This window comes from Pezoporus flaviventris, unplaced genomic scaffold, assembly GCF_033815535.1.
Source record: "Pezoporus flaviventris isolate CSIRO_AGI_PZ_B2104156 unplaced genomic scaffold, CSIRO_AGI_Pfla_v1 ptg000066l, whole genome shotgun sequence".
In the NCBI taxonomy this organism is placed as follows: domain Eukaryota; kingdom Metazoa; phylum Chordata; class Aves; order Psittaciformes; family Psittacidae; genus Pezoporus; species Pezoporus flaviventris.
Genome location: NW_026892614.1, coordinates 1,949,908 through 1,970,318, shown reverse-complemented (window position 1 = coordinate 1,970,318; position 20,411 = coordinate 1,949,908). Strand labels below are relative to the sequence as shown.

At 34.4% G+C, this 20,411-nt stretch overlaps 1 protein-coding gene across 5 annotated transcripts in view; it reads left to right on the top strand.

The window, feature by feature from the left end:
* The window catches only part of DNAH8 (dynein axonemal heavy chain 8), a 140,803-nt gene that overhangs the window by 35,996 nt on the left and 84,396 nt on the right, over window positions 1-20,411 (top strand). For all 5 annotated transcript variants that reach the window (XM_061470910.1, XM_061470913.1, XM_061470912.1 and 2 more), the window contains 16 exons: window positions 2,878-3,067; window positions 5,062-5,255; window positions 6,349-6,475; window positions 8,534-8,769; window positions 10,176-10,280; window positions 11,229-11,342; window positions 11,919-11,981; window positions 13,121-13,221; window positions 14,067-14,204; window positions 15,856-16,096; window positions 16,999-17,198; window positions 17,550-17,703; window positions 17,808-17,971; window positions 18,115-18,217; window positions 18,786-18,890; window positions 19,175-19,336. In XM_061470910.1, coding sequence (XP_061326894.1) covers window positions 2,878-3,067; window positions 5,062-5,255; window positions 6,349-6,475; window positions 8,534-8,769; window positions 10,176-10,280; window positions 11,229-11,342; window positions 11,919-11,981; window positions 13,121-13,221; window positions 14,067-14,204; window positions 15,856-16,096; window positions 16,999-17,198; window positions 17,550-17,703; window positions 17,808-17,971; window positions 18,115-18,217; window positions 18,786-18,890; window positions 19,175-19,336 — 2,397 coding nt within the window. The remainder of the gene's footprint in view (window positions 1-2,877; window positions 3,068-5,061; window positions 5,256-6,348; window positions 6,476-8,533; window positions 8,770-10,175; window positions 10,281-11,228; window positions 11,343-11,918; window positions 11,982-13,120; window positions 13,222-14,066; window positions 14,205-15,855; window positions 16,097-16,998; window positions 17,199-17,549; window positions 17,704-17,807; window positions 17,972-18,114; window positions 18,218-18,785; window positions 18,891-19,174; window positions 19,337-20,411) is intronic.

Below are 20,411 nucleotides of genomic sequence, written 5' to 3'. Positions count from 1 at the left end.
TTATTTTATGCATGAGAAGGTAACATAATATCTAGTTGCCTTATAAAGTTTTATAATCATGGAAATGCAATTAAAGGAAGGATATGTTTTAAGGTGATATTCCTTTGCCATTGAACCAGTGTTTATATTGGCATTCTCTTGTACATTCACACTTTGTGTACACATGGCATATAAGGTCTGTCAAAGTGTAGAATTTTTACCTTATTGATATTTGTCTAAGCATAAAGCCCCAAGCTCAACTCACTATAAGGGGAAGTGCATCTATCTTTCTTAACCAGTTCTTGAAATACTTGACTGATGCAGGGCAGTGATCAAGTAATGCTGGGTAAAATACCACTTTGCTAATGCTGATAAGATTTTGCAAGATCCTTGCTTTTATGCATGTAACTGCTCAATCCATGAGATTGATTGGTTGGTGTTGGGATCGATCCTGTTCAACATCTTTGTTGGTGACATGGACAGTGGGAATGAGTGCACCCTCAGCAAGTTTGCCAATTACACCAAGCTGTGTGGTTCAGTTGATACCCTGGAGAGAAGGAGTGCATTCCAGAGGGACCTTAACATGCTTGAGAGGTGGACTGATGCCAACCTCATGAAGTTCAACCATGCCAAATGCAATGTCCTACAGCTGGGTCGGGGCAATTCTGGGCACTCCTGCAGATTGGGTGGAGAAGAGATTCAGAGCAGCTCTACGGAGAAGGACTTGGGGGTGTTGGTTGATGAGAAATTGAACATGAGCCAGCAGTGTCTGCTTTGCAACCCTGAAAGCCAACCGTATCCTGGGCTGCATCAAAAGGGGCATGACCAGCAAGTTGGAGGAGGTGATCCTGCCCCTCTGCTGTCATGAGACCTCACCTGGAGTATTGTGCACAGTTCTGGTGTCCTCCACATAAAAAGGACATGGAACTGTTGGAACAAGTCCAGAGTAGGGCCACGAGGATGATCGGGGGACTGGAGCACCTCCTGTATGAAGATAGGCTGAGAAAGTTGGGGCTGTTCAGCCTGGAGAAGAGAAGGCTGCATGGAGACCTCATAGCAGCCTTCCAGTATCTGAAGGGGGCCTATAAGGATACTGGGGAGGGACTCTTCATTAGGGACTGTAGGGACAGGACAAAGGGTAATGAGTTAAAACTTAAACAGGGGAAGTTCAGGTTAGATATAAGGAAGAAGTTCTTTACTGTGATGGTCATGAGGCACTGGAACAGGTTGCCCAAAGCAGTGATAAACGCTCCATTCCTGGTGGTGTACAAGGCCAGGTTGGACAGACCTTTGGGACATGTGGTCTAGTGTGTGGTGTCCCTGTCCAGGGCAGGGGGGTTGGAACTAGATGATCTTAAGGTCCTTTCCAACCCAAACTTCTATGATTCTGAAACATTCTATAACTTTCAAGCAATTTGTGTCCCAGTTGTGAACGCTCCTGTGGATGACTGCATCCTTTCAGAATGATGGCTTGCACATGAAAGGTGTGAGATGGTGTTCTAAGGACTACATTTGAGGATTAAGTATATCATGAGAGTGACCTTTCTTGTAATTTTAGCAGGAAATGCCATTTTTCCATTCTTTCATGAGTCACTCTCAGATAGACTCTTCCTTCTGCTGAGTATTTTTGCGAAATTGATGCGTGCCTTTACTCCACCTTACCCTACATACACCTTATTTTATTTTCAAACAAGGACAAGACTGTCATTATTGCTGTCAATACAGTTCAAAATGTTTTAGGTTCAGGACTTTATGGCTGTTTGTGTAATACTAAATAAAACAGGCTAGGGACTGTTCTTTGACTTGAAAGTGAGCTGATGTGAAATGGTGTGTATCCACTGTACTAAGTGTTTATCTTCCTGATTCCAGAAGTTTGCATTCAAACTGTGTGTTAGGAACAGCTCCTGACATGTTTTATGCACCAAACTGTGCCTGATTTTTTTCTGGGAGAGTTTTTTTTGCTTTTTTTTTGCTATGCTAACCATATTAGCATTTATGCAGTGGATGATGGCAGACTAGAGCCTGGGTTTTGACACTATTCTGTTAGCTAGTTGTTCTTGATTCAGATCAAGAATTCTTGTTTTCCTTCTGGTTCCTTTTATCATGTACTCCAGTAGCTGAATATGAGTTCTCCTTCTCTTCTGACTCGGTATTAGTTTGCTTTCAGAATTACGATACAAAATCCTTGCCAAATACACAAGTTGTCATCTTCAGGGCTACTGCATGGAGTTCCACTACTTTACTAAATACTGTGCTCTCCCAAAAGTTTCTGAGGTAATGAAACCTTTGGGAGAAAAGAAACTGTTTGGGAGAAAATGAATTATTCAACTAAAACCTTTGGCACTTTGATCCAGATGATTTTGTTTATCTGAAATTACAGTATGAATACATGTATAGAAAAGCACTTAAAAGGAGAGGTTCTATAGCTGTAGATCTTTAAAATAAGCTGACTATATGTATTTTTATGACTATCTCACAGTTCTCTCTCTCAGAATTTAGTGATTAAGAGCAACAGAGGGGAGGATCTTGGCATCCTTTTCTAATCTTCTAGAATGCAGGAAACAAGGCTTGTGACAAACTATAGAAGATCATTATAAAAATGCTATTTAAAATGTAGCAATTGTAAACATATTGAAAAACAAACAAAACAACACCAATAAAGCCATCTACTTATACAATTGCTTATCATTTTAACCAAGTTATGACTGTGCAAATAGGTAAGAGGTCACTAGAGTACGTAGGAGTTATTTAGAGGCAATTCTGAGCCAAACCGTTACATTTCCCAGCTTGTCTCCTGGGGCAAGTTCCACAATTCACTACAAGTGGAGGAAAACTGAGAACTTAAAAAATGACAGTCAGTTGCCTTTTTTTGAACAATGTTTCAAATGTTTTAAATAGATAATGGTCCCCAGTTTAGATGATATACAGCAAGCTATCAATCGCATGACTCAGTTAATACTGGAAGTAAATCGTGGAGTTGCTCAGTGGGGACAGAAGCATTTGCAAAAATCTAGATTAAAACCAGAAGCAAGCAAACGGCAATTATTCCCAGCAGGATTACCAGGACAAGTGAAAAAAAAAATGGAAAGTAAGTGGTTTGGGTTTGTTTTACTTAACTTTGTCTTTAATTAAAATGTCATGTATAAATATTTCTGAATAAGCTTACTTTCTTTCAAAAAGGCCAACTGTGGATTATCTTGCATTAAATTGTTTGGTTTGTTTTGATTTATTTAGCTGTCTTTTCCAGAAATACCTTTTCAGGTTTATGTAAGTGAAACTCTGAGAAACAATAAGTGAAGAAATCTTAGAAAAGTTACTACATTCTGAATCTCCTATTTAATTTGAGGCCCAGTAAGCTTGTTGATTTTTTTACCTGCTTACTGTGGAATGTAACCATAATGATATAGTTAAATCATAAACAATGATTGTAGATGAGCTTACATTGGAATATTGAGAATAGAACAAGACCCAGTTTAATAATTAGGTTCCAGTAGAGATTTTAATTGCTGGCTATATTCTTAGAATGGATTGTAAGACACTTCAGGTCTTTGTTCATGTGAATATTCAGTCTGTAGATAGACCAGCATCTGCTTTATTAAGATATTTTTTACCATTATATTATTTCTAAACGTCCCTCCATATGCTTTGCAAGCACCTACAAAAGCCCGAACGTATTTTCACCATCAGGTTCTTTTAGCTGCTTGGCTGAGCCAATGATCTGCAATACAGTTGTATCTTTATTGTGATTCCTTTGGATAGTCTTTAACATCTTGGGCAGGTTTTTGTTTCCATAGTCCAGAGCTGGGACTTTGTTCTTCTACAGATGTGCTTTGTATGATTTTTAAGGTCTTTAAATGGGCTTCAAGCAGGGTGGTAGGAAACTGTCCTGATCAGTCATAGCCTTTTCCTCTGCTGTGTCAAAATACAGCATCAAGTAACCATTTTCATCACCTTTTAACTACTCAGCAGCAGCACCTGCAGGTGTATGTTAGTATTTGCTCAATGAAATCTGTATGAGTACATTGGCAAGGATGGATCAATCTGAGACTTTGTTTCCAGTGACCAGATCCCTGAAAAGGTCTTCAGAGTAAAAGAGAACTTGGAGTTGCATTAAATCCCCCATTAAAAAATGTAGGTTGTGGGAAGAGTGGATTTTATTTCTCCATTCTCTTAAATCTGCTTCAGAATGCTCAGGCATCATTATGGCAGAATGGACTTACTAGATCTTGGGGATATCAATGTCTATATTGACCCTGATTGTCTCAGCAATTCATCAAAGATGGAGGGACATGATTAAGTGCATTTTGTTTTCCTTCTATCTGAGCTTAATTCTAGTTCTTAATGGAGACAGAGCTTGTCTTTCAACATCAACAATGTAACCGGAGCAGCAGCTACCAGTGTCAAAACTGCCTTTGAAAGCATTTGCGGAGGCAAGAGGTTTATGAGATATAGGAAAATCTCTAGATTGTCCTTTTCTATCTCTCTGCCCTCCCCCCCACTTTTTTTTTCTTCATTCAGTTCTACACTCTTTCAGACAAGACTCAAAATACTTTGAAATTAGCAGTTTGCAAGACAAGAGCAGCTTCAACAGATGAGAAACATTATTTCTGCACTTATTTACATATGACTTGGTAAAGCTTGGGATCTTTTTTAAAACCACTAAATAGAATGGCAAGGAGTTATGTATTTGAAGCATGCTAGAGTTAAACTTACACTGTTTTGAGGGGGTTATACAATTAAAACTCTCTATATTAATGTTTAAAAAACATAAAATAATACAGGATGTTGATGAAGCTTTGTTGTGCTCTGGTTACAATTAATTTACAGTGGAGAAAATGAAATTTGTAAATTAAGAAGACCGTTTGGAAACATTCACTCTGTATGGAATTTTCTCTGGCTGTATAGAGCCTGGCTGAGCTAGCATTTAGTATTGTCATATTAAGCAGTCATACAGACATTTGAAGAAGGATATTCAGCCTTATTGAAGAGTATCATTACTTAACTTGGCATGAATAGGTTTAGAAGAGAATTCTATTCAAACTTTTAATTGTCCATTTATTGACATACAATTTTATTTTACAGAAGGAGGTGAAGGTGTGCTTGCCAGAAAGCTACAAAATTTTTACTCAGGTGTTGCAGAACATGAAGATGTTTCTAAATTAGTTGTGCTTCTCTCTTCTTCTGTGAATTCTCTAAGAGAAGTAGCTAGTGAAGTTCTGAAGGACTTTCAGAAATATAAGGTGCTATGGACAGAAGATAGAGATGAGAAAGTTCAGGTGAGTTTAATGATGATCACCTACAGGACTGTTCTTCATTAATCCTATTTTTTTAAATCAGAAAAAAAATGAGGGAAAACAATCAAGGAAAAAGATGTAGAAAGCACATTAACAGCTGAAATTCTTATTTTGTTTTTCAGTAGTGGTAATGTATTTCCTAAGCAGAAGGAATGTATCTACTTTATTTAACCTGGCATTAATTGAGCTTTCTATGCTTCTACTTTCTATTTAATAGACTGCATTATATACACAGAGATCTGTGAATATCTCATCACCTTATTTACTACAGGAGTACTGGTGTCTTTCGACTGTTGCAGTGCAAGTTGTGCAGTTTATGTGGGCTAGGAAAACCCACTTTATATGCAGAACTGAGAATTTACTGTTAGTCTAGTTAAAATTTGAAATCTAATCAAATAAATATTATTCATTTGATCTAGTGCTACTGAAGAAAACAATACTGCTACATAGAAAGCCTCAATAATAATGCAGTTCAGTTTTTTACACACATGCTATAGTTTCTACATTCTTTCTTTAGCACTATACTAACCCTTCCACTGCCTGCCTGGGTACTCTCTGAACAAAAACACGGAAGTGGGAAACAGCTTTCATTATTTATTCCTTGTCCATGCCACACAGACATATTGAGTACAGCTCTTGCGTAACATTTCTGAACTACAGCTTTTCAGAATCACAGAACTTTTCTGGACTTGAATTCTGCTCATGGAAGGAAAATGTGTTTTATTGTGATTGTTTCCCATATGATTGGGCTAACAGGGTAGTCTTTCTGTAAGTGTGGGCATGTATTTTTTGGTCTCTGTTTCATCATCTGTTTTCGCAAAACTTAGGCTTTTTACATGTCTTGGGTATCTTTTTTTCTGCTAAATTTAATTGGAACTTCCCAACAAACTTGAGAGTGACACAGAAATTAATAAACATGACTGCCTCGTCACATGCATTTTACTCTTTTAGCAAGGTTACAGAAGGCTAAAACAAGTTGTATAAATTTTCAGTAATTCCTGAATAACTGTTGATACTTGTTTAATGAAAAATATGAAAAGGATGTTTGCTCATTGACATTTTAAACTACACACAGCAATTTTTTGCTAGCTGTCCATCTCTGACTGAAATTAAAGAAGAAATACTTTGCTATGCAAAGCTGGAAGAAGAGGTGAAAAATTTAAACCCTACTATTCCTCTTGGTCCAATTGAATTGCATACAGGTATGACATTTTCTTATCTTTGCATATACAGTAAGATAATGAATATAATAGTAATGTTATTTGGTTTATTCTTGAAAAGAAATGCTTACAACATGAATAGAGATTACTGAAGAGACCTCCCTGACTATCAGCCAGGTCTCACTCAGACCCATCTAAGAAATCTGTCTTGAAAAAATCTTTTTTCTAAGAAATCTGTCTTGAAAAAAAATCTTCCATTCCCCTTCCTTTCTCCTCTGTGGAGCAACGAAATTAAATTCTGTCATGGCTGTGAAGTTTTCATGGAGGCTTGATCATCCCTGGCACTAATCTCTGGCACCAAGTCAGCCAGTGATTATGAAGTGCATTGGAATCATAAATCACTTTCTTTGGTATTGGCAGAAGATTAGCACATTGCTGCATCAGGGTTTTTTTCAGTATCGGTTTTTGGCTTAGCAGGAGATATGGCTACTTAGCCTTTCCAATGTTTACCACCCATAGCTCTCAGAATATCATGTGTTTTCCTGTCCACCCCTAGTGTCTTTAAAGGTAGAGAAGCTGGCACTAAGACCTGGAGTTGGAATGCATTCCCTCAGTTCTATACTGCACCATGTTTCAGTAACCTGGCCTTCTGTGGTACTGACAACCTGGTACTCATTGATCAGGTTACTTTGAAGAACACTCAGATGCGACTGTTATTAATGATAGATGCATTCTCTTGAGGCAACTGCTTGTTGAAGAATTAAGCCATTTGTTCTATGACAGTGAAGCTAACGTCTTCTCAGGACAAGTGTCACTGTTTTATGTTGTTGTTTGTTTGTTTGTTTTACTTTGTGGCCAATATTATCGTGGTTGCTATCTAGGCACAAGTAGTAATTGTGTCCCTTTCTAAATATTAAAATATTAGTAAGGCCATGTTTCTAAGGAGCAACACCCGTCTTCTGAGAGATTAAATTGATTAGATTGAGAAATCATCTCTACAATTTGTCTTCCTTGCACCTCAGAGAAGACAGCAGCTGCACCCTTTGATGACTAGAGTTCATTGCAGAATCTTGGTGGCGTGTTAACCCTAGGTTTCTTACCGTGAATAAGCAAAAATGCCAGACTGCTAATTGCATATCCTCATTCCTTGATGCAACTTATTAATGAAACCACTCTGGAACCAAGTATTTGACTCTGGGTAACTCTTCCTATCTATTATTATATGACCAAGAGTGATAAGAATTGGTGTAACCAAAAGAATGTGGAGTTTGTTGGTGTTCACACTACTCCCTCATCTGTCACCGCTGCACCAGAGGGAGCCAAGTCCTTTAAATTCAAGATCAAGGATATTAAATATTTTTGTGATCTGTGGAAGCAGGTATTTTTCTTGGACTCAATTTAGTTTTGGGAATTGATTTATTATCATTTACATATTCTAGCTTCTGGACAGTGTACAATACTTTTCTTAGAATTAGCTCTGACTTTCAGGAATCATATTTTAATGATAACATTATTAAAGAAGAAACTATATCTGCTGTAAAACAGGTTATATGCTGCTAGTATCCTTTGGTTTCTTTCACCAGAGTACAAAATACTGCCTGTTAAAACCTTAATTTATTCTGATAAGCAGTTAGAATGCAAATAATCGGCTTTTCTATCTCATCACTCTTCGTTTGTGTTTATATATTAACTGTAAATGATATGATGAGACACCTTACAGTTTTACTTACAAAGTATTCAAAATCTCAGTATTGAAATCCCAAGATGGTATTTCAGGTATAAACCATTTACACAACACTGATCTTACATATCTTTATTAACGTTTGGTTAGTATCTGAAAATCAACATTAATAAGTAGGCATTTCCTTCCTCTTTTGTCTTTTTTATATATTTTATTAGGTAAGCTTACCAATATGTCTTACAGATACCATAATATACAGTGCAAGAACAGAAATCTTTTTAAGTAATGGTTTAAATCGTTTCAAAAGGCAGTAGTTGGATTGCCTGTCTGCTTTTCCTAATTACTGTTAAAGAATCATAAATGATGATATGGGTTTTATTTTTACAGGAAAAAATAATTTTTTTTTTTTTTTAAATCAGGACCACTGCAAACAGCTTTAGCAATTGAAGCCAAAACCTGGATGATGCTCCTCTGTCATTATTTAAATGAGAAATATAAAAAGAAAATGACAGACATGAAGTTGTTCATAACTGAATATTTAAAGAAAATGTCTCGACCTCTGCATGATTTAGATGATGTCAGATTTGCAATGGAAGCTTTATCTGTCATACGTGATAAAGAAATAGAAATAGATATGACTCTGGGACCTATTGAAGTAAGATGACTTTTTTGTCTTGATTATAATAGGAGTCTTAAAAATCCTGAGAACCCAAACAGTGTTTACTGTCCTAAAGGACATACAGTGAAGATGGGAAATGAAGTAATATTTTTGTTGTTATTTTTCTTATGAATTACTAATTCGTATTACTTAGGTAAATACTTTATAAATGCAGAACAAAAAGATATTCTCAAATTAATAATACACTGTAGGAGGCAATGTGCGGAAATAAGCAGATGAGAGAACAAGATAAGGGAGTAGTAGTCTCCCTCTTGCTGTGTGCTTGGCCATTAGTCTTAATCCTCTTAATTTTTCTTTATCTGTCAACAAACATCTTGATCATGTGACCTCTTTAAATATAACCACAAATGGAGCCACATAATCATTGTATGCTGCCAGTAACTTGCAGCATTCTTTCATTTTTCCTATGAGAAAGAAGCTAAAAGAAGCTCATAATTCTGTTATATACTTGGTATTTATTATCACACTTTGAAATGGTCAGCTTAATAGAACACATTTGTGTTAAATTGTAATCCACCTTTTGGAGGAGGAGTTGTATTGCTGTAGAGTAACATTTTCTTTCTTGAAGGCTGTTAGATTATAGAAGAAAGAACTTTCAGAGGACTGTTGTCATGATAATTATGCTTATATTAAGTAAAATGAGCAAGAGGAACCAAGTTCAGCACTATTTGCTAGCTTTTACATGTGTAGGAAATTATACAAAATTTATAAATAAATAAAAGATATAAAAATATGAAGCATTAAGATTGGTTGTTTATTTACAACTGCTCCTGGCACCTTGATATCAATATTGGGTTAAAGGTTCTTTCGCAAGCCACTCGCATTCTATATAATTTGCAAGCATTTACTCCCTTTCTATATTAAGATAATGAATTCCATTAATATCAGTAGGGCTAGTGATATTACCAAGTAAATCTTAGGTATTTTTTAATGAGATTTCCTTACATGATGAAAGAATATAGGTCTGATAAAATAAAGACATATCTATGAGTAGAGAACAATGGCAACTGATTGGTAATTTCAGTGTTTTTTTGTTTTAATTAGAACTTTGTTGATGGGGTCATTAGTCTTTATATTTCTTACTAGAACATGACTGAAGGAAAGAGAACTTGATGCAAGGAAAAGTATGACACAAAGGGGATTGAACATAGTCAATGTTGATTAATCAAGGGAGAATCATGCCTGATCAACTTGACTAGGCAATCTCCAGAGGCCCATTTCAACTTCAATGGTTCAGGGAAACTATAAAAAAAACAAAATCAATATTTTATGCCTAAATTACATAACCAGACTTTCTTTGAAATGTTTCTTACAAACTTGTTCTATGTTCCTGCAAATGAATTTAAAATGCATTCCTAAAGCTTTTTACTTTTCTTATCTAGGAAGCCTATGCCATTTTAAATACATGTGAAATTAAGGTTGCAAAAGAAGAATCAGAAGGAGTTGACTCACTCAGATATTCTTTTAAGAAATTACAGAAAAAAGCTGTAAGTGTATAAACCTATTTTATTTTCCATTTGTCTTCACATGCTTCTTTTGGAGTATGAATGACAATGTGGGACCAACTGTCACTCCACTCTGTCTTCTCACTTGGCCTCAGTTGCATACTAGTGGCTATGCCTTTTATTAGTATGTTAATTTTCTAATTTTACTTTTATAGAGCTCTTTAATACTTAGATATTACTGTAGTTTTTAGATACATGATTATAACCTGCAAGAAAATGAGAAATGTATTATGTCTCTCTGCTCTTCCTGCTCTCCTTTATTTCCAGGTTTTGTGTCATTCTGTCTGATTAGGAAGATTACTACCTTTAGATTACCTGGATTTTAAGGAGTGCATACCCTGCTACTGCCCCTACCCTGAAGTGGTGATTGCACATTTGCCTTTATTGTTTAAGGCAGCCTTATATCCCACAAAAGCTCAACATTTATTGAGTATTGAGAAGGTTAGATGGAAATATGTAGATACTTTGGTGGAGCAATTAAGTTAGAACCTGTCCCACAGATTAATCACTCTGAAAAAGACTCAAGAGCATTCTTTGAACAAAAAATGAGACAGTTTTTAAAGAGAAATCTCAGCCATCTGTGAGGAAGATGCTAACACTTCGGCTTTTAAGAGTTTTTGGTGGGAGGGAATGAAGATAATAGCATCTTTTTCCCCCTTTTCTGTGTCCTTTTGTTCCTTCGCCCACTTATCATGAAACATGTTTACCTAAAGGTGGTGAGGAGATTTAGTTTTTTGTTTGGTTGGTTTTTCTCTACTTTTCATGGGAAAAAACAAACAGGGAGTGCCATAAAAGGAAAAGTATCTACTTAGCTTTAATTTCTGTTCAGTATTTTCACACATTTATTTATAATTTTGGTTTCTATGTAATTCAGATATTTGTTCCTGATTTCAAAAGAAATAATTTTGATTTTAATCTTTTACATGTCAGACCAGAGTTCAAGATGAGTTGGTTCAAATTCAGCCCAAATTTAAGAATAATTTGCTAGAATCAGTCACAGTTTTTCGAGAAGATGTGTCAAACTTTGAAATATCATATGAAACAGTAAGTGAATTTAGTAGCTACATATAAAACTTGACTTAGTTTTCCAATATTTTTGGTTTGCAGCTGTTGGTTGCTGGTATTTTATACTGCACAGCTACTGGATGTTCGATGCAGGCAGCATTGTAGGTCAAACTTTTCAGTATGAAGAAAGCGCAATGCACACAACTCTGTAGGGGAAGAAAAGAATCGCTGTGGTACAACTTGCCATGAAATATTAACTTACAAATTAACTAACTTAGAAATTAACTTATGAATTGTAGCACACATGGCATCTTTGCTCATACATCATTAGAAAAGATGGTCTTGGGCCACTCAGTGTTTTATTTTCAGAAGAACAAAATATGAAAAATGAAAGTCTAGTTCTATTGAGTTTAATTAAGCTAAAGAATTTTAAATTTCATGAAAGTTATCTTTTCTTAGATTTACCATTGTAAGTATTGCATTACCAAGAAATATAACTTTATTACATTTTGACTATCAAAAATATGTGCATTTTGTGATGACCTGTAAGTATATAATGTGCTTCAGTCACTTTGAGAATTGATACTCAGTTTTTGTTAACTGCTTTTTTAAAAGGAAGGACCTATGGTTCCAAATATTCCACCTCAGGAAGCCAGTAATAGACTACGGATCTTTCAGGTAAGAAAATAAACTGAGTTTCCAAATAATTAAAATTGGATCTGCTATTGCTTATCCCAGCTGAACCCAGGACAGACACATTTACGATTTTTTGGGAATGTGTTTTGGTGGTTATTCTCTGTGTTATGTTAACTGTACTTTAGTTTCTATCAGGCAGTATTTTCCTGAATGTGGAAGGATTGATTGATTGATTGATTTCTGTGTAACCTTGCTTCACTTTGTGTTTTGTGAGCAAAAATTATTGACTTAATGAGTAATAAAAGCAGTAGAAGAGGGAAGAGTCAAGTATGACAACTCAATAATGACTGAAAAGAAGCTAAGTTACATCAGTCACATAACCCAATCTTTTTATCTTTTAAAGGTCATCTTTTCCATTAGATAACTGTCTTTCAACTTGATATTTGTTTGCTATGTTCATGGGTCCAAAACCAGTTGTCAGTCTACTTTTAATCCTACTTTATTTTTCTGCAAGCTATAGGAACTTGAAGATTTTTTTCAACAGGCCTTCTGTCAATCTCTTACATATTGTATAGGCTTGTAAAAAGTAAATTTAGAATTTCTGAACAGCAAGTTTCTGAAAGTAAATTACAGAAGGTCCTTACACCTTCTAATGCATCTAATATGTACTGAAAGTTGAGCGATTTTGGTTGAATTTGCAGTGTTTTGTCAAAAGAATGCTTTGTACTTATGGGTACTAACCAGCAAAATCATTCATTATTCCATTTTTCTATGATGATCATATCCTTTGGACAGTAGTTATACTTTGAAAGTAACTTTATTTTTTGGCCCTCTTCAGTGCTTTTTTTTTCAGGCTGTATATTTTGCCATCTGATAATTTATATATTTTCCCCTTGATGATGTGGAATTTATTTCACATCCCATTTTTATAAAATGCTTCTTCAAATTATTTGTTTCTTATATAAACTTTCACTATTTGAATTCAACATATGGGTTTGAGTATTACGTTACATGAGAACTGTTCAAAATTTTAGGTCTAAAATATTTTCTATTATATTCACTTCTAGTGGAATTGTTTAAAGACAAATTTAGAACTGTTAAATGATGTATTAGACAAGATTAAATTAAAACATCTTACAAACATTTTTTCATTTTGTCTGTATTAAATCTGATTTTATCAGGCTAACTTTGATGACCTATGGAGAAAGTTTATCACATACTCGTCTGGTGAACAGTTGTTTGGATTGCCTGTCACAGAGTATCCAGTTTTGCATAAAGTGAGGTAAATGTGGAAATACAGCTGTCTTAGGTGTTAATTTTAAGTATGTTAGAAAGGCTTAGGGTGCACCAAAGAGGGAAATATAACAATATGGAATGTTTCCATTGCCTTAAATTAAATTTTAAAAAATATATATTTTAGATGTGTAATTAATTTGCTAACAAACAATAATTTATTATGGTAACAGAACCACCAGGAATATTTTACTACATGTAAATATTATACAAAGGAGCAGAATACTATGTCCTAGAAATGTATAAATACATAAAAGTAGATGAGTATAGTATTCAGTATTAAGTTACGGTACAAAGAACAAACAAGGAAAAGGCAAGGACAAGTCAATGCATCACTTTATGAAAGACTAAATTTTTTTAAAGCTGTACAAATGACAATCAGATTTTAAAGTTTTTGCAACAGCCGTTTAATTGTTTGATGGTGATTCACAGCAGATGAAGATATAACCTTTTCTGGATGTTTTTAGATCAGCATTTTAATTTAGATTCAGAGAGCAGTGCCTCCAAATAGTCTCCACTTGCCATGCTCTGCTTTGCACTGCAGAGCCAGCTCAGAATATATAAACTAGTTTCCGTTTGGATGAATAGAAGTTTTATAGAACTAGACTAAAGCAAAACTTCTCCCTGATATATTTAGCGTGGCATTAGGTCCTTAGCACAACTACCTGCTCTTTTTTGTGGATTTTATTAATAAAGTGGTTTTGTCTACATTAAGAAAAATAATCTAATTATCTACCTCTATTTTTGTAGTACTTTTGTAATTCTATTTAACTGTTGTGAGATATCTGAGTTAATGACTGACATTATTGGAATGTGTTGGGTCTTCTTTTCCAGGAAGGAGTTAGGCTTGCTTCAGAAATTGTATGGATTATATGATACTGTAAAAAATAGTATCAAAGGTTATTATGAGATACTTTGGACAGATGTAGATATTGAAAAAATTAATGCTGAACTTCTAGATTTTCAAAACAGGTATGTTCACAGTATTAAACGATGTTAGATGCATTAAAATTTAGGTGACTTCAGTAAAGCTATTAGATCTATTTAAAATGCAAAGCTTCTGTGAATAACATTTACATAATGTAATAAGGTTCTTCAAGGCAGAGTGGAATAACACTGTATTTTTAGTTAATCAGCCTTTTACCTGTAGTTCTGATAACGGAAGGGCGTATGTTCAGTTGAAGAGTCAGTCATCTGTCATCTTGGCTAAATCAGCCAAGGGGTTAGGAGACCTGAAAATTTATTTGTAAGGGGTGTGTTCTTCAACTAGGAGGATTAACCTATTAATCTTTAAATCCTGAATGCAAGAACAGCATTTCTGAGTTTCTTAGATTATTTTATCCTTTTTAAAAAAACTTTTCTGCCATTTCCAATATATAACAATGCTGAGTGTCTTAAATAATATGGATTTGTAAAAAAATTTAATATTGCAGTAATGCTGACACCTTACTGGCAGTGCTTTTGTGTAAAATTGTATCTCCTGGTTCACTAGACTCAGTAACAGGGCTCCCAGCTCTGGAGCCTACAGCATGTCATTCAAAATCTTCCTCTTTGCTGTGTGTAATTCCTGTGTCACAAATCATTGAACCTGACGTTGGCTTTTTATTAATGAATGAAAAGAATGGCTGCAAACAGCAAAAAAGGCTTATGAGTTTTATAAAAGTCAAAACTTCACAGTAGTCCAAAATCAGACGCAAAGTACTTTCCCCTCTCAGGGAAAGCAAGGCAAGTATTAAGCATTCTGTTTGACAGCAACCAGGGAGCTAATCAGCATGAGTCTGTTGGCAACCACACAGCACCAACATAGTTTGAAACCAGACACAGACTGCTGTATTGTAACTGATATGAAGAAAATATGAAGCTATATCAGTGGGAGGTAGAGACTAAGTGACAAAGGATGCAAACCCAAGGGAAATATGAGCCAGGCTTTATTACTTTTCCTCCAAAGAATATACTTAGTATTTGACATTAATTATATAAGTACGTATAAATTACATAAAGGACATTCTTGTGGTGGGTCAGCTGCTTCAAAATTGTTTTTTAGTGTGTAGGCTCTGTAAAAGTGTGGTCAAAGAGGTGATTATTCATCTAAGTGTTTTGCTGGGGTTTTTCCACATTAGAACTATATAATATTCATTTTCTTAGAGAATAGTTTCAGGGCCACTAACAAAAGTAGATGAGAAGGTGGTCATGTCTTTCTTATTATTACATATATCTCCAAAGTGATATGTTGATACATGCCATGTGTATTACTGGAATTGTAAATTGAAGTAAGTATTAGATTTGCACAAGGATTGCATATGTGAAATTTAACAGATTTTGCTTTGGTTTTTTGTTTGCCCATAAAGAGTTTGTGACGAAAAGCAGCAGGTAAGCTATGTTTTAATGCAAACTGTTATTTGGAAAGAACATATCAGTGGCTGAAACTGTTAATATTATGTTTTGTTAGTAGGGCATTTGTATTATTTTTTCAAAAAAAGGTTAGGGTAATTGACACAGGTTAGAATTTTACAAAATGTGGACCTCGATACAAACTACTTCATATCTCCTTGACTTTTTTTTAAATGTTTAAGCAATTGATAAAGGAGACATTTACTACTGTATTAATTAAACTCAACTGCAGGTGTCATAGACTTCCTAAAGGACTGAAACACTGGCAAGCATTTTTAGATCTCAAGGAAAAAATTGACAGTTTTAACGAGTCTTGTCCTTTGTTGGAAATGATGACCAACAAAGCAATGAAGCAAAGACACTGGGATCGTATTGCTGAAACAACAGGACATCAATTTGACGTAGAATCTGATACCTTTTGCCTTCGAAACATCATGGAAGCACCAATTCTTAAAAATAAAGATGATATTGAGGTAGGCACATACATTGTTACCTCCTTGTTCATTTTATATTGTCACTAAAAATAACATGAATACTTATGAAATTATCACCTTTTAAAAAAATATATTTTACTTTGTTAAAGTTCTTGACAGTCAGGCCACAGTATTTTAAAATAATTTGTAATATATGTAGAAGTTTTTATCCATATGAACGACAGAGGTAGCAACTAGAATCTTTGGACAGTTATTTCTACATGATCTTTTCACATTCTTCCTGGCCCTATTTTCTATGAGATTTTTCACCCTTTTTAAAGGCGGGGGGGGGGGAGAACAACCAAACCAAACCCCAAAAACATAGAATCAGAGAATCGTTAGGGTTGGAAAGGACCTTAAGATCATCAAGTTCCAACACCCCTGCCATGGACAGGGACACCTCCCACTAAACCATATCACCCAAGGCCTTGTCCAACAATTTGTAAATTAACAATTTGTAAATAAATCATAAATTTTAGAGGAAGGTTCCATGCTTATTAATATATAATATGATTACTTTTCCATATCTTCATTTACTTTTCCAACCCAAACTATTCTTGGATTCTGTGATTCTATAAATTGAAATGTGATAAGACTGAGAGGTCATCTGGTGATGAGTCTACATGACTAGTCTAAACTTTGTAGAAATGATGATTCAGAAATATCATTACACAGAAATAACAAGAAGCCAAAGAAACGGTATGTCCGTGTGTTTCCAAGTGTGCTTTTTTCAGTTACCCAGAAAACGTAACTTAGTAGTAAAATTAGTAGTGTGTGTCTGTAATTGTGTAACACATTTCTGTACTATTTAATAAAATTAGTATATTGTTTTAGATATTCTATTACTAGTTGTGTAATAATAGGAAATATTTACTTTCTGAAGATGGTTTTTCTCTTTACAGGATATATGCATATCTGCTACAAAGGAAAAGGATATAGAAGCAAAACTATCTCAAGTAGCTGAGATTTGGGAAAGCCAAGTTCTGAGCTTCTCACAATTCAAGGGGAGAGGAGAGTTAATGTTGACAGGAACTGAATCATCAGAAATTATAACGTTGATGGAGGATAGTTTAATGGTTCTTGGCTCTCTACTGACCAATAGGTACTTTTAAATTTATTGTGTATGGTATTTTCAGAAATACACTGGTGGAGCAACTGTGCTATTATTAGGCTAAATTAGCAGTAATGTTTTGAATAAAACGTTATTTTTTAATGAAAAGAATGTTACATCTAAGGAAGAACTTACTCAAGTGGAAGACTTCCATGTGTTAGTAGCAAACTATTGTCTCAATATGCTTTAACGTAATCAAGCTGGTAGAACCTTGCCATGAGATTTTTCTTGCTCTAAGTGAAACAAATGTTGTTTGGGTTTGGTGTTTTCACCATTTTAAGTATTTATTTTATAATAGCTTTATTTAGAATTAAATAATTTCTGCTTTTCTTCCTGCTTTAGATACAATGCTCCATTTAAAAAGGACATTCAGAGCTGGGTTTATAAACTAAGCAGCTCTACAGACATAATTGAAGAATGGCTGGTTGTGCAGAACCTCTGGGTTTATCTTGAAGCTGTTTTTATAGGAGGAGATATTGCAAAACAGTTACCCCAGGTAAACTTTACAATGTTTGCCTATTACTGTGTATTAAATGCTATCTGTGTAATAATTTCCAACAGGTTATGCTGTGAAAGTACTCATTTTTTTGCTATGTATAGGAAGCAAAGCGTTTTCAGAATATTGATAAATCATGGATAAGAATAATGCAACGAGCTCATGAAAACCCAAATGTAGTACAATGCTGTGTTGGAGATGAGACTATGCAGCAACTTCTGCCTTATTTACATGAACAGTTGGAAGTATGTCAGAAATCACTTACAGGGTATGAATTGCTTAATTTTTAATGCATTATTATATTGTAAATAGTTTATATGAAATATTAATTGTATTTCAATCTTTTACCCTTATGTAGAAAAAAATTGAAGACCTGAAATATTCTAATAAAAATCTTGTTCTATTTTAAAGATATTTAGAGAAGAAAAGACTATTGTTTCCTAGATTCTTTTTTGTTTCTGACCCTGTACTTCTTGAAATTCTTGGACAAGCAAGTGATTCTCATACAATTCAGGTATGACCTTAGTGATCTCTTCCACTTATAATAAAAAAAAACAAAACAAAACCATTTAATACATTAAAATGTTACTCCGTTTTCTTTGTGTAAACTTTGCTTGAGAAAAGTTTTCACTGCTTCCTCTTTAGGCTTTAGCAAAACGTGAAATCGATATTTGTAATTTAAAAAAATCTTCAGAATTCAGAACACTAGAATACGGTTCCATCAAGTGCTTTTCTGTTCATTCCTTTCACAACTAAATAAGAGAAGGAGCCTTTTCTGCTTTGCGTATTGGAAAATTTGTCTAGCTAGTCTGGATTGTAACTGAGGGTTGATTGAGATAAAATAGTTGATCTTGCACAATAGGTGATCTCTGTGCTTCTAGATCACCTCTGGAAACTGTAAAAACTGCAATGAAGATAAAATCCTATACAACCATTACTGCAATTGTTACAAATAGATGGCCTGAAATCCATCTGTAGATTCAGAAGAATCTTTGCAGGATAACCATGCCTGAGAATTTTTTGTTTGTTTGTTTACTAATTTTATGTATTGACATTGAATGACTTCTGAATTATCGTTACAGCCGCATCTTCCTTCCATATCTGACAATATAAATGAAGTAGAATTTCACCAAAAGGATTATGATCACATGCTGGCAGTCGTATCAAGAGAAGGAGAAAAAATTCCAGTAATTCTTTGAATATTTTTTTTCTAGAAATGTTGTTAATAGATAAATAATTCTATTATTGAACATAGAGCTATATAAGTTCAATTATTGTTAATTGCAAATTAGCGTTTTAAGGATTAATGTAACAAAAGTGTAATAGTTCTTCGTTAAATAAATTTCTAGTATTTTTATGAAATCTATAGTTGTCTTGAATAGATATTTAATGACTATTTGATAACTAACATTCTTTGGTAGTTTGGTACCTATGTTCTAGTTTGTACTTTTTACCTCTATTAACTTTTCAGCTGGACACTCCAGTGATTGCAAAAGGACCCGTAGAACTTTGGTTGCAGGATTTATTGCGTGTGCAGCAGATATCGTTGCATGGCATAATTAGGGCGGCATTTTACCAAATTAGTGACCCGGGATATCACTTACTGAATTTTATTAATCAATTCCCAGCACAGGTGAGATTACAGGATGTGTATTTGTATTCAGTCTGGATTTGTGTGTGTTGGGAGGTGGGACGTACAGAGCATATAGGATTGTCTATATGAGGAAGTTTTCATAATGGAAACAATGTTAAGGATCACCTCAGTAGAAGGCCAATCCTTAATTACTTTAGTATTGGTACCCTATAGGTAGCATAGTATTTTTCTTGTAATCTACTTTAAAATTACTTTTTCCTTCTCATGAAGAATACAAAGTAGAGCTTATAGTTTTTGTTCTATTCTGGATATTGAATCCCTTTCAAATGCAAATAAAATTTCATGTGCAGACTGATTTAGTTCTCATAACTTCAGATTGCAAGAGCTATGATTACGATTGTTTGTCTCATCATGTGCAAGGTTTACCTTGTAGTTCAGACATTTGTCACTATGAAAATGCAGTCGTGTAGAAGCCTAACTTGAAGGATTCCAGTTTGCCTAGAAACACCTCCATCTTCTTCATAATTCATAAATTCCATTAACAAGTAATGAATTATTCCCTATCCTGTACAAATTCTGATTGTAATTTGATTATAAATATAGTAGTGGGTGTAAATTTTTTTAATAGAAATTCTGCAAATGTTAAAACTGGCCAATACATTGCCAATTAAAAAAAAACCCAACCAAAGAGTGCATTTAAATATTTAATAGAATTATCTTAAATTCTAAATTCTGAATACATAAATTATATGTATTTATGACATAATTATGTATAATCTCAGCAGTATATATAGAAAGTCTACTACTTTTCTTCAAACAGTAAAGGACTGTTGCAGGTAGCATGAAAAGACATATCCAAAGATTATTTTTTTTCCCTCTTACTAATCAGGTATTCTAAAATAAATCTGGTTTAGAATCTACTGACTACAAGTATGGGGAGATAGAAAAGTAGAAAGAGTGAATGAGTCAAATTTTTAGGTTTTAGTGCTTTTCAGTGCAGAAGTGTGGGGGAAAAAAGGTATTGATACAGTTCTCATTGATCCTGTTTTCTTATGAGCATTGTAAATCGAAATCAATCTGAGACTGTAATTCACGTGCAACATCCTTTAACTCT